At 41.3% G+C, this 13,314-nt stretch overlaps 1 protein-coding gene across 1 annotated transcript in view; it reads right to left on the reverse strand.

The window, feature by feature from the left end:
- Positions 1-13,314, reverse strand: part of PHLPP1 (PH domain and leucine rich repeat protein phosphatase 1) — a 220,017-nt gene that overhangs the window by 40,022 nt on the left and 166,681 nt on the right. Inside the window, exons 5-9 of the mRNA XM_084619249.1 lie at positions 11,277-11,423; positions 10,480-10,710; positions 6,627-6,829; positions 5,164-5,224; positions 1,854-1,949 (exon numbers count right to left, since the gene is read on the reverse strand). Of these exons, the coding sequence (XP_084475375.1) occupies positions 1,854-1,949; positions 5,164-5,224; positions 6,627-6,829; positions 10,480-10,710; positions 11,277-11,423 (738 nt within the window). The remainder of the gene's footprint in view (positions 1-1,853; positions 1,950-5,163; positions 5,225-6,626; positions 6,830-10,479; positions 10,711-11,276; positions 11,424-13,314) is intronic.

Genomic DNA, 13,314 nt, shown 5'->3' on the forward strand with positions numbered 1-13,314 from the left:
TCTGCTCCATCTTGACTGTAATCTCCGCAGCTTGAAGGACTATATCTCAGTTATAAAAGGTAAGTGCAACTACAATCTGCTGCAGCTTATTCAAACTGGGTGCAACCCCCAGGCTCCCAGCAAATCACTACTCTAGCTCTTTATTCATCAAAGTATGGACACTTGTTTTTATGGTATTAAGCTTCCTCCAAACAGTGAGCTCTTCATCCACTTAGCATGTCCTGGCACTTCTGTACAATATGGAAACAAATCAACCAGGTTTCCTTTGAGAGTGGGATGGAGTAAGGGGGCAGAAGGGAATGCTCTGAAGACCATATTTATACCTAAGCGCCAGAGGATTTTGTTGATACTGATGATAAACATTTGGGAATGGATATCAAAGCTTGAATCCAGGCCCAAACTTGCCTGAAGTTCAGAGATGTTCGGAGCCAATGTTTTGGGGTGGGCCCATCAATAAGCATAATATCACTAAGTTACCTAAGCATATGCTATCAGGAAGAGCTACCGAGGTTTAAGACATGTCCTGGCATTTAATCGGAAGATGGGAGAAGATGCATGCTGATTGTACCTTGGAGCCATTAGTTTCAGCCAATCATTCATCTCCAGAGATGCCCTATGTATGCCTTGATAGTTTTTGCTGTTCTAAAATACAAGTGAAAGGCAACTGGACATATTTTTCTTATGAGTAATGCAGTTTCAGTTGATGTGAACAAAGCATTTCTAGAGAATTAACAGTATGTACGTTAGCCTGCTAGGTTGCTCAAGTCATTTTCTCACATTTCTTTCAGCCTATATTTCTAAATTCTGCCTTTACTTTCTATTTCTAATGCAAAGTCCTTGGTTCACACCACAGTTCTCACCTGGACTAAAATAACCTCCTCTCTGGCTTCCCTAACACTCTTCTTTGCCATGTAATCAACACAGCACCAAAAATCTTCCTTTCCCATGTCTCATCCCTTTGAGTTGTTACAATGGCTCTTTTTCCATAAGAAGTTTGAACTTATCCTCACTTTTATGGATATGCCCCTCATCCCTTCACCCACTCTTCTCACCACATGACTGCTGCCTGTGTCTTCTCCCACGCTCATCATGTCTTTTTCCATGCTGCTCCCTATGCCAGGTATGACAACCCTCTTCCTATGAGCCACACGTTTTCACTCTAATTCCTCCTCAAAACCCACTTTTCACTTTGATTTCCAAACTGACCTCCACTCATGTGTCAGCTAATTCCCGTTGTCTCAAGGTGCTATTTACAAAAGATATGAAAATATTAAGATCCTTCTTCTCTTCGCTATAATTTATATTTGTCTGTTAAGCTAACTCTTGGGGGGCAGGGCCCATCTTTTTACCTGAGAATACTGCTGACTATCCAACAACTTACTGTACAAACCTACAAAAGTCCCAGCCCTTTGTTTCAACTATTTGCTGAGTCTTGTCAAATAGGTGGGTAATGTCCTTAAGGGCAGGGATTGCTCTATGTTTCTACTTTGCACCATGGAGCCTTATTTGGGGCTTCTAGGGGAACAGAATTAAGTTGTAATTTCTGAATCTATAAAGCATCATTCAAAGTTATGGTTGTAAATATTTAATAAGGTTTCCTCTCTGAATAGCTGCATAGACAGCTTTAGAACTTCTTTCTGGAATTCAAAGACATTGTTCTCTGCATGAAAATAAAGAAGAAAGGCTGTGCTGAAGCTTATGGCATGACGACAATCCCATGAGGTAAAAATAAAATCAATCAAAAGATAAAACAAGGTTGTCAGTCAACGGAACACACTAAACACTGAATCAGCAATTATTTTTGAACTTGATTATCCTGTCCCAAGTGACGTAACCTGGTCCAAAGGACTCACCGGGCAGGCAGTTCACATAGTTGATTGTGGCCAACATCCAGCACTTCTAGTTTTCTGCTGTCACATACCCACTCAGGCAGGCTTTCCAGGTGGTTTCTATGGGGATGAACACAGGGATCAAACGAAGGTGTAGTCCTTAAAGACTGCTACTGACACAATCGAACACTCATCTGTATACATACACACACACAAAGCCTGCTGCACACACAGGTCCCAGTGGGAACTGTAGATCCTCTCACTATTGAGAAAACACTGAGGACAGTAAGATTTTGGTTGAAAGAGGAAACAAAGCAGCCAATTATTTTATAAACTAAACATTATGGAGAAGAGGGTAAGTTTTCAAACTCTACACTGAAAGCATGCACAAAGGTGAAACTGGGCATAGAAATACTGCAAATACTTTCCTCTTTGCAACTGTAAAGCACCTAGTACAAGGAAAAACAGATATAGCACTTAACTGAATGCTCAGATACACAACTAGGCATCTAACTTAATATAGCTGCATGCAGAATTTTTAAGATTGGGGAACAATATTTCTGACTCCAAAGAAATCAACAGTCCTTTGTCATTCGTGTACTTGTGTCCCCTTTGGATTTATTCAAATAATGATCTTTAACCAAAAAAAGCTAATAGTGATCAAGTCCATACTTTTACTGAAATATCAATTACCTTACAGATATAATCATGAATACCAAATGAATCAAACTATTCCTCTAGAAAAAAACTGAAGAAACGCCATTGCTTAACTGTATGCCAATTTATTATAGAATACAAAAATGAAATCATAAAAAAGTTTCAAAGTCATTGCAAAATCAAATATTCCTTAATATGATTTGTAAGAAATGGAGAACAAAGCATTACAAACAGCACTTTTCAGTAAATCATACTTACGCATGCAAGTACACTAAGGTTAGATACCCAATTACCCTGATTTATGTTCTTGCACTTCTAAAAATTGATGGCCACTTCCCCAGGCTAGCTCATTTACTGCTGTGCTCCCATTTAAAGTTTTCAATAGCTTACAAGTGACTGAAGCAGTGTTTATTAAGTTAATGGCACTTAAGTGGAGGTTACTTACTGTAACTGGAGGTTCTTCGATATGTGTGGTCCCTATCTGTATTCCATACGTGGGTACACATGCATGCCATGCACCCGAGTCTGTAGACTTTAACAGTGTCCGTTGGCACAACTAAAATGTCAAAAGTGGCTCCTAGCAGTGGGCTAGGAATGGGTCACAGGTGTGGTGGTAGAGGGGGCCAGAAAGCAGGGCCTCAGTCTTCTGATGCTTGTGGGGAGGCTCGGCAGGATGCTGGCAGTAAAACACAAGAGGAGAAGGTGGTGACCTTAGTTTATAGGTCTAACTTTAGTGCTTTCTCCTTGGGGCTGGTGACTTATCAGGAACCAGAGAATAGGCCTTAAGTCCCTGAATGAGTAGAGAGAGAGTCAGCCTTTGTGTTAAAGAGGTTGGGCACAAAGGGAAGATCTTTGATATATTCTGCATCTCTTTACAGCCACAAATCCCTCCTTGTACCAATGCCAGTGGCCAAGCTTCTGGATGCTGCATCCCGCAGAGCCATTTTCACTACCAGCTTGCCACCCTCTAGAAAGGAGAGGAATTGGATTCTGTCCTCAGAGGAAAGTTTGTCCTGAATAGGCTGGCAGGCTAGAGTCGTTATTAAAGTCATACTTGGCTAGGAGAGCCTGGTAATTGGAACTGGAAGAATTGCAAGCCCACAGAGAAGACATTTTCCCCAGGAGGTCCAGTCTCTTAGAGCTCTTGTCTGATGGGGTGGTCTTTAAGCATTGAGACCTATTAGGTTTCGTAGCAGCCTGTACCATCAGGGAGTTGAGAGCAGGGTGGAGAACAGGAATTTAGCTCCCTTTGCTGGAACAAAAGAGCAATTCTCAGCCCTCTTAGGGGTTGTGGGGGGCAGGATGCTGGGGGGCAGGATGCTGGGGTGTGCCAGACCAATCTCACCACCAGTTCCAATATGGCCTGTTAACAGGGTAAACCACCTTATTGACCCTGGAGGCTGCAGAATGTCCAACAGCCAGTGGTGTGGGTCTTGGACTTCCTCAGGAGATATCTGGAGATCACCAACTGCTCTTCACAGTAAGTCCTGGTATTGCCTATGGTCATCTGGTGGGGAGGGGCAAGAAGGAGAGACCATCTCATCCAGGGAAGAGGAGACTTCCATCGGAAATGTTGGTACCTGCTGTCCCAGTGCAACATCCTCCTCCTCCTCATACACTGATGAAACCAGTTGTTGGAGCAAGGGGGAGGGGACTGGAAAGACTCCTGGGTGTGTCCTGGATGTCTGGTATAGGGATCCCACGGTCCCCAATAGGGCAAAAAAGAGTGGCCAATTGTTTGAGGGGGACCCCATGGCATAGAGAACCACTGGTTCCTAGGGAGGTCATGTTCATAACAGTAGCGACCATAAATCCTGGCTCAGGTGTCCAGGCTTAGCTCTCTCTGTGGGGATGAAGGAGGGATTGGCTCATCATATTTGTCTGAATCTGAAAATTGCTCTTATAATGGTGAAGCTGTCAGTACTGGGGCAATCCCGCCTGATGGTTGTAAGAAAGACTGTTCTTGAGCCACCAAAGCAGTCTTCCAGTGTAGCTATGTCCCTCAGGGGGGTAGGCCAGAGAAGATGGGAGTTCTGATGGTCAGCACTGACGGTAACAGCACATCTCTGGTCATGCTGTGTTCTTTGGGAGGACGAGTCGGTACCACTGAGTTGAGAGCTGCACTGGTGGACGGAACTGGCCGTTTACTTATTTGCACGTAAGGGCTTGTAGATTTTAACGGACACTACTTGTCAAAATCTCTGGACTCAGGCACATGTGTACCCATGTGTGGAACACAGCACTCAAAAAAGCAGCACAACCATAAGTCATCCGTGTTTAGGAAACTACTTGAACACGATTTAAATACTGAGCTTAATAGAGAACTAAACCGATACAGAGGAAGTGCTCAAGAAACCTCCCTGTTACGAATCCAGCCTCTCTTTTAACCAATGAAGTTTATACAAAAGTAACTGTAAATAACTCCAGTAGTATGTTTATCACAAAATTAAAGAGAAACAGGCAGAGTGTCCAGTACATAGGACCAGAGATAGGGGGCAGTTGAAGAACTGGGAATAAAACTCAAAATTCCTGATACCTCTTGGGCAACATCAAAACCCTTCCATAATTCGGTATTTAAGCTCAGTAAAACACAGGCGAGCCTTGCTTACTTCACGTGAACTTAACTGACTGATGTAGATGATACAAATAGCAAGAGAAGGCACATCATCCTTCTTACCTAGAAATATCCATAGATGTCAGATGATTTGGAACTGGATACACATCAAGATGAACAAGTTCTGGGAGAAGAAAAAAGACAACTAATTTTATGAAAGGCAAAATAGTCATTTACTGTATTAAGTAGCTTTATTAATTGTGTCAGAGTGTATTGCATATGAAGTGTATTTGCTATGCAGCAGACAATAAAATAATCAAAATGAACCATTTAAAACAGTATTTCCTTAATTTTACAAAAGGAAACAAGTGACTGACATTTTATTTTCCCAACTTCCTCCTACCCACAGCTCCAACCTTTGGCTTTATTTCCTTTATTCTCTCTCTATTTAATAAGACAGCAGAGACAGGCATAAATCTGTGTTACTTTTTCACTAATTAATAAAGTCATTGTTACTGGGTACCAGGAGCAGATGGTCTCCTCTCAGACACAATGGGTCATCTCTTAGATGTGCCATGCTCAACCAGATCCCACAGATATGAAGCACATTCTTCAATTTGGGATTCATTGACAATGTCAGAGTCATTTGCATTCCTGTGGGATTTTCTTTTTTTAAGCAGCCCAGCAGGCATTTCATAATTATGTACCACTAGTAACAATGTAAGCACTTTTTTTTGTTTAATAAGGTTTTTAAAACTAAGACCTACGCAACAAATATTAAGATTCTCAATTCAGAATGAAGGCTGAAACTCACTGAGTAATACAAATTACAATTAAGCCTACATAGTGTTCTAAAATGAAGATGTACGTACACAATACGTTACCTTCAGAGTTACAACTTACAAATAGTAAAACGAGCTAGGAAAACAGAACAGGGAAGGAGGAGAGAGATTGGGCAGTAATAAATTATGTTGGCCGGTTCACCCAGGACCACTTGTGAAGAGTCCCTTGCTTCTGTTTCAGAACAGTCCTTGCCTATCCTATCACTTTTGACTGAAATAAGCAGTTGATCATAACCAAAACGTTGACTGACCATAGGATTTGTAACTTTAACCACAACACAGGTAGGGAGATCTGCTCATAAAAATACATACCACTTTACTAGGTCTCCCAAAAGGCCAATTGTTCAAACACTGCTTACCTCCAGAAAGGAGAAACAACTTCCTTCACTTGCCTTGGCAAGGCAACACACATAGCATATAGGGTAATTAACACTTTCAAGACTCTTCTGACATTGTATAATGTGGAGGGTTAAGACTGGAATTTCTGCCTTCATTCTAAATTTCTATGATGCTGTGTCCTTCAAGTCAGTCACTTAGTGTCATTTGAACATAATTTTTGAAACTTAAAATTACAATTGACGTGATATAGGACATAAGGTTCTCATTTATCCAAAGGTCATATTAACAGACCCCTTGATTAAGTCCAATTATGTGTATTCCACTTAATAAGCATTCATTCTGCTGTAAGAAAACCAGATAACGGAAGGACAGACCTCAACATGATAGCCTTAAAAACAGCCTTACCATTTGAAAAGGCATAAAGAGCTTTGAGAAAATATCCACTGATTTTGAGGGTCACCAGCTGGTTCCGTTCACAGTGCAGCACTTCGATGTTGTTGAAAACTGTTGCATCGAGCTCACACAGTTTATTGTCTCGTAGGTCTAACTGGGTCACATGATGCAGGAAGTCTACTTCATCTGCCACCAGCCTCCTAATTACATTCAATCTTGCAAAGGGAGGGAAAAATAAGAGTTGCTAGTACACAATTACTACACACTCCCCTCTGGCAGGGTAGAGGAAAAGATCAACTTTGCACTCCAATTAAGCTATTCCATGATGTCCAGGACACAATGATAAGCCTCAGGATCCTGACCTACTTCCATTGTAATTGGTTTTATTCTTCTCTCTTCTTTGGGATATCTTTAAACAGGATGGTTCAGCTCTTATCAAATCTACTGTTATACTGCGATAACAACACGGACCTCTTTTGAAGAATGCTTTGAGATCTACCGAGCACGGCGTAAGAGCTAGTGCTATTATTATGGTGTCTAACACAATAAAGGTGGTCTTGCTGTGATTTACTCAAAAAGTAAAACCTTAACAGTTTGGCTTGCCTTCAAAGAACCACAGTAATCATCTGCTAGACAGGCCGAGCAGATACCAGTACGTACCGTGCTGAAGTGAGAAGCTGAAAATACTGGGAGTCTGACTTACTGAAAGGCAAGATCCAGAATTCTAAATTCCACACACCATCACTCACATCTCACTTCACCACCTTCCAAGGCAACCAAATACCAAGTCAGAAGAAAGCGTACTGAACTCAAAAGGTAACGAGGGGAGAGGATCTAGAAGTAAGGGCTTATCTAACCCAGTGAATTAGTATGCAGCAAGTGTGGGTATGAATCTACAGTGCACTAGCCTGCCACACACTAACCCACTGTGTAGACAAGAACAGTTCTTACTGCTTTACTGTTTTCAATGTAGCAGTTACTAGACTGAAGCCAGCCAGTTCTCAATGACCTCCCCAGGAATTGTTATGAACATAGAGATGATCTATAAGAAGGAGCAACAAGAAGATTTCAGTGCACTTCAAAAAATTGTCTTAGCAGCGAAACCTAACTTAAAAAAAAAGTCAACACAGCTTGGTGTTTTTAACTAGACAGGAAATGCTTTTCCCTGGTTTCACTGCAGCATTATACATATCATGTAGCAGATAGGGTTAATGAACAAATCCAACACAAAACACTCAAGCTGGTGAAGTACTACATTCATTATTTAAAAAGTGATATTCATCTCTTGGGGTACAAGGAAGCAGATGACAGAGATGGGCTCTGAGCAGCAGACTTTTCCAAAGTTCAGGATATTTTGACACACTATTTTGGTTCAGGCCTATTTGTACTATGAGGCCACCGAGTAATATTATTAATGTTCAAAAGCTGAGCTTGGTACAGCCATCATGGATTTCATGATTTTCCTTTCTTACTTCGAGCAGTATAAACCTGGTTGGCTAATAGACAGTAAAAGCTCAATGACATTACATGGATAGGAATGGATCACTGGATGCACAGTGAACACTCACATTTCTCCTAAAGATCAAGAGCTTCCTCCTCCCTCTCCCCATCACCAAATGACCAAAGAGTTCAAAAAAAAAAAAAAAAAAGAATGATTTTTAAAAATCAGTCATTATAATGAGAGTTGGTTCCTGGATGGCAGCTTGTGTATCCAATATTATTCACTGTTACCATAGGATATACAGTCATTGCTATGTAAAGCGAATGAAAAAACTAGAAGGGTCATTTGAGTACAAACCAATCTTAAATTTTCCTCCTTACAAAAAAAAATTAGCCCTATTATTGGAGGTGTTTAGCACCTCTGAAAATCATGCCATATGTTCCACAGTATCATAAAAATGAAAGACTGGAAGGGACCTCGATTGGCTATCTAGTCCAGTTCCCTGCACTGAGGAAGGACTAAGTATCTCTAGATTTCCCTGACAGGTGTTTGTCTAACCTGTTCTTAAAAAACCTCCAATGACAGAAATTCCACAAACTCCCAAGATAATTTGCTCCAGTGCTTAATTACCCTTACAGTTAGGAAGTTTTTCCTAATGTCTAACTGAAATCTCCCTTACTGCAGTTTAAGCCCATTACTTCTTGTCCTGTCCTCAGTGCATAAGGAGAACAATTTATCACGCTCTTTGTAACAGCCTTTTACATACTTGGAAGACTTATGTCGCCCCTCTACTCTAGACTAAACACATCCAGTATTTTCAATCTTTCCTTGTAGGTATGTTTTCTAGACCTTTAATCATTTCTGTTGCTCTCTTGTTTCTTCTCCAATTTTGTCTTTCCTGAAGCATGGTGCCTAGAACTGGACACAGTACTCCCGCTGAGGCCTCCTTAGAGCTGAGTAGAGAGTGTTTCTAGGACTTGCACCCTTTTCACAATGACCAGTCTGCCTTCTCCTAAATGAGCTGCACTTAGTAAAGTGTGTTGATTATCAAATTGATTTTTCACATCCATTATTAGAACTTGAGTTTTAAAGAGAAGCCCACATACAATTTTAAAAAGCAACTTTTTTAAAAAAAACAGATTAAGGGTCCATTTGCAATATCTGAATACTTTCCTCATGGATCCATCATTGTACTGGCCCTTCTTCATTGCAAAGAAACCGGGCTATGTGACAACGCGATATCCAGTACATTTCAGTTATATTAACCTAGTTTCCAAAAAGCACTCTGAAATCCAGTTTTGTTTGGAACCTTGCACTCCTTTGCTCATCAGCATTGCAGCAGTGCCATGAAGGCTATCCCTCCCCCAGAGCCTGATTGGTTAGGATTGGACAGGGACTGGAGAAACTGGCCTCTCCACCCACACAGAGCCCTGGCTGACTAGAAAACTGGCAGGGAAACTCCATCCTTACTTCGGTGCTAGCTCTCTTCCAAGTGGTGGAGAGGGACCATGCTACCACTAAAAGAACACAGCAGGCCAAAAGTCTGAACTTGGAGCTCAGGAATTGTCCTAAGGAGCAATCTAAGCATGCCGTAAGAATTGGATACTATCCAAAGGGAAGAAGATGACTTAATCCATGACCGAGGCTGAGGCTCTGAGGGGCCCTGAGACAGTTTGTGATTGATGGAGGGAGACTTCCTTTTAAGCATTTTGGATTTATGTCATACTCCTAATGACTGCTCTATTTAATGATATTGGGATTCTGTTCATGTTAATAAATGTATTGGGAGAGAGCTGTGCACTGGAGTGATTCCTGGGTGAATTCATGCTTCCCCAAAGGTTGTAAGAATTTGAAACAATCTAGCAGAGAGGGGAGCCCCACCACAGTTGTTTATATAGAGGACTTGTCAACACACTGCTGAGATCATCAATAAAATATTACATATGATGAATTTGGCTAGGTATTGTCCAGATAACTAATCTGTGCAGTATCATATTTTTGTTCTCTCTCCCCTTTACTGCCCACTTGTTTGTCTAGTCCATCTGTTATTCCTTGTCTTTTAAGTTGTAAGCTCTTTCAGACAGAGGACTATCATTTATTGTATGTTTATACACTACTTGCACAATGAAACCCTGACCTGGTTGGGCGTGTCAGTGATTTTGCAACGTGTTTTTTTGTTTTGTTTTCGTTTTTTAAATTTACAGATTTTTTTTTTAAAACATTAAATCCTTTATTTCCCTAACCCCCACCTTTTCCCAAAAGAGTTCTAGTCATCGCAAGCAGTGTGAGTTTGTATAGTATGATTTGAAATGTGGTATGATGAACTAATATAAACAGCATCACACCCAGGGCCAACTATCACCATGTAAAAGTAACTTCTACACCAATAATTCAAGTTTGCTTATTTTCCCCTCAAGTGTTTACCTTAGATCCACATGTTTAACATGAGGCATTCTTCTTAATGTCTGTAGGTTGAGGGTCTCCATACAGTTTCCAGACATACAAAGTTTATCCATGGCAGTCAGCTTCTCTAGTACCCCTGGAATGTCCGTGAATTCATTGAAGGAAAGACTCAGATAGTTGAGCTGATGTATACTCTCCAATTCAGCAGGAAGGGACTGGAGAAAGTTACCATCCAGCAAAAACGTCTGCAAACTAGGGGAAAAATAAAATGACCCTTGAAACTACATTTCCTGGTACCGAACATGTATTCAGCACAAATCGTGTCAACTAAGGTTACAGAAAACTAAGGTAGTGAGAAAAAAGTTTTAAAAGGTAAGCATAACATAGGTGTGCAAAAATATGACAAAAATCTTACAAGCTCTGCTAATTCTGCACCGTGGACCACAGCTGTGTCACATCTTCAAAGGTTTCCAGAATTCCCATTTCTCTTGCACGTACTGCAGCCTTCTTTAGATCTTACACAATTAGCTTTGTTTATACAACAAATGGATTTTAAATTCGTCTTCCCAGTATAAATAAAGCTATTTTAAAAATTTCATTGAGAATAGAAAAGCTAGGAACAAAGACAACTCTTCCCCCACCTGCTGTTTCTGATTGCTCAACATGACCATAAAAGCAAACTCTCTGTGACAAACAGTGCAGCAAGTTAGAGTGTGTATACATACATATAGTAAGACATGCATAGGGGTTCACAATCTTCTATTGTCTGTATCAATAGGATCCCACTGAGTATGTACACTAAGTTTAAAAATACGTACTTGTGCATATCGCCTACAGCTGCTGGAACTCTTCTGAGAGCATTACAGGACACATTGAGTTCAGTCAGGGTTGGAATACTGCAAACTGCCAATGGGAAGTCTCCTAAATGATTACTGGAAAGGTTAAGGCTCTTCAACTTTGTGAATCTATAATAAGAAACAGAGGAAAACACACTTTAAGAAAATGGAATATAAAATGCACCAACTTACTACAGTTGTCTTGTAGTAACTGAAATATAATGTACATTTGATTATTTGAATGCTGCTGGTGTGCATTTCAAGTCTGTACTTTCTGGGTGTCATACACAGATTTGTAGGCTCAGTTAAAGATACTTAAGTGCGCCACTGAAAGTTTGTTGATTCCCTTGATGTCAAAGCACCATTTGATATAGGCAGAAGAGGGAAACCAGAGTGAAACACTAAATACATTTTCTACAAGTGCATCAGAGTGCAATAGATTCACCCCCATCCTGTCAGAACAGTATGGTAGATTTTACTTTTAACAATGTCTTCTGTGGAGTTTGATCTTGCACTGAAGTACTACTGTATTCTAACATGCTTCATGCTACAGGACCACCCATATAGTTAGCAGCATCAGTTATCAGGTGCATGGTTCCCTCTACATAAGCCCTTTCAACTGAAAACCCTGTGCTGCATGGCTCAGTTTTGTTCATCTGTGCAGACTTCATATCTCAACTGGAAAATTCTTAATAGATTTTTATGTTAATTTGAACTGAAAGGGAATATCCATTACAGTAAACTTAAATTTAGCAACACTTTTGGTAATGGAAGAAGCACTTCTTTAAAATCTCAATTCTGCATATCTGCAGACAAGGGTGCCTGCAATTACACTGATTTCATAATTTTATCCTCCTGACACATGTCATGGGATTCCTAAAAACTTCGGTTTCTCATATCTCTTGAAAGGAAAACTTGCATATGCAGCCTACACTCATCTTGTTAAAAATGCAAAAATACTGGTTAAAAAAAGAGAGGACAATCCAATTAGCCAGCCTGCATGTGCAGCAACATTGTTATGGTTGCCTAACAACCACTGGGAGGAGTGCCTAAAGGCAACTAACTGGATGAATGAAAAGATCTGTGTCAGAGCCAATAGATGAGAGGAAGCTCTTTTCTGGCATGGCTAACTAATGCATTTTATTCAGACTTCATTTTCCCATCAGTAAATCTCAGTTCCTTTGTGTTCTTATAGAAAGTCAGTGAAAATGGTACCACACCTACTGACACTAACTGTATAGACAAAAAAGAGCTCTAAAAGCATGCGATTAGAAGTCTGCAGCCCGGGGACTGCCCAGACACATTAATATCCTAAAATAATTTGTTCTCCAATTAGAAAATTAGGACAATCAAAGCAATCAAAAAAGTGTTACAAAATAAAAACTACAAAAAGATTAAAAAAGATAGGGAACAATCTAATTAGCCAGCTTGCATGTTGACTAACACAGAATATGCAGCCACTGACAAAAACTTTCCTCCATCAAGATATAAACAATGCCTTCAGACTATAGACAGACTTTAGATCAGAGGGGAGCAAACTACAGCCCGCCGGCCCGCAAGACCCTTCCCTCTGGCCCTTAAGCTCCGAACATGGAGTGGGGTCAGGACAGGCTTGCGGAGGAGCCAGCCCAATGTCCCAGCAGTGCTGTGAGTGGGGCAGAGGCTAGCCCCTGACCCCTCCCCTGCCTCCCTTGCAGTCACAGTTCCCCCAGCGCCTGGGCAATGTGGCTGCAGCTCCGGCTGGACGGCACGGCTATAGTGCTGCCAGACCTGGTACTCCAGGGCAGCACGGTCAGGGGGATGTGAAGGGGGGCAGTCAAGGGACCTGGGCTCTGCTGCCGGGGACAGGGCCAGAGCAAGCCAGGGCCCCCCCTCCACCCCAGCATGCTTGTCCCTGTCCCCAGCAGTCAAGCCCAGACAGGGAGCAAGCCCTGCCCGACTGTCAGGGAGAGCAGCCAAATGAGCAGGGGAAATGCACAGGGAAAGGACTGAGCCCCACTTTCCCCCACCGCACAGGGGA

Source organism: Lepidochelys olivacea (assembly GCF_965140295.1).
Source record: "Lepidochelys olivacea isolate rLepOli2 genome assembly, chromosome: 2".
NCBI lineage: Eukaryota > Metazoa > Chordata > Testudines > Cheloniidae > Lepidochelys > Lepidochelys olivacea.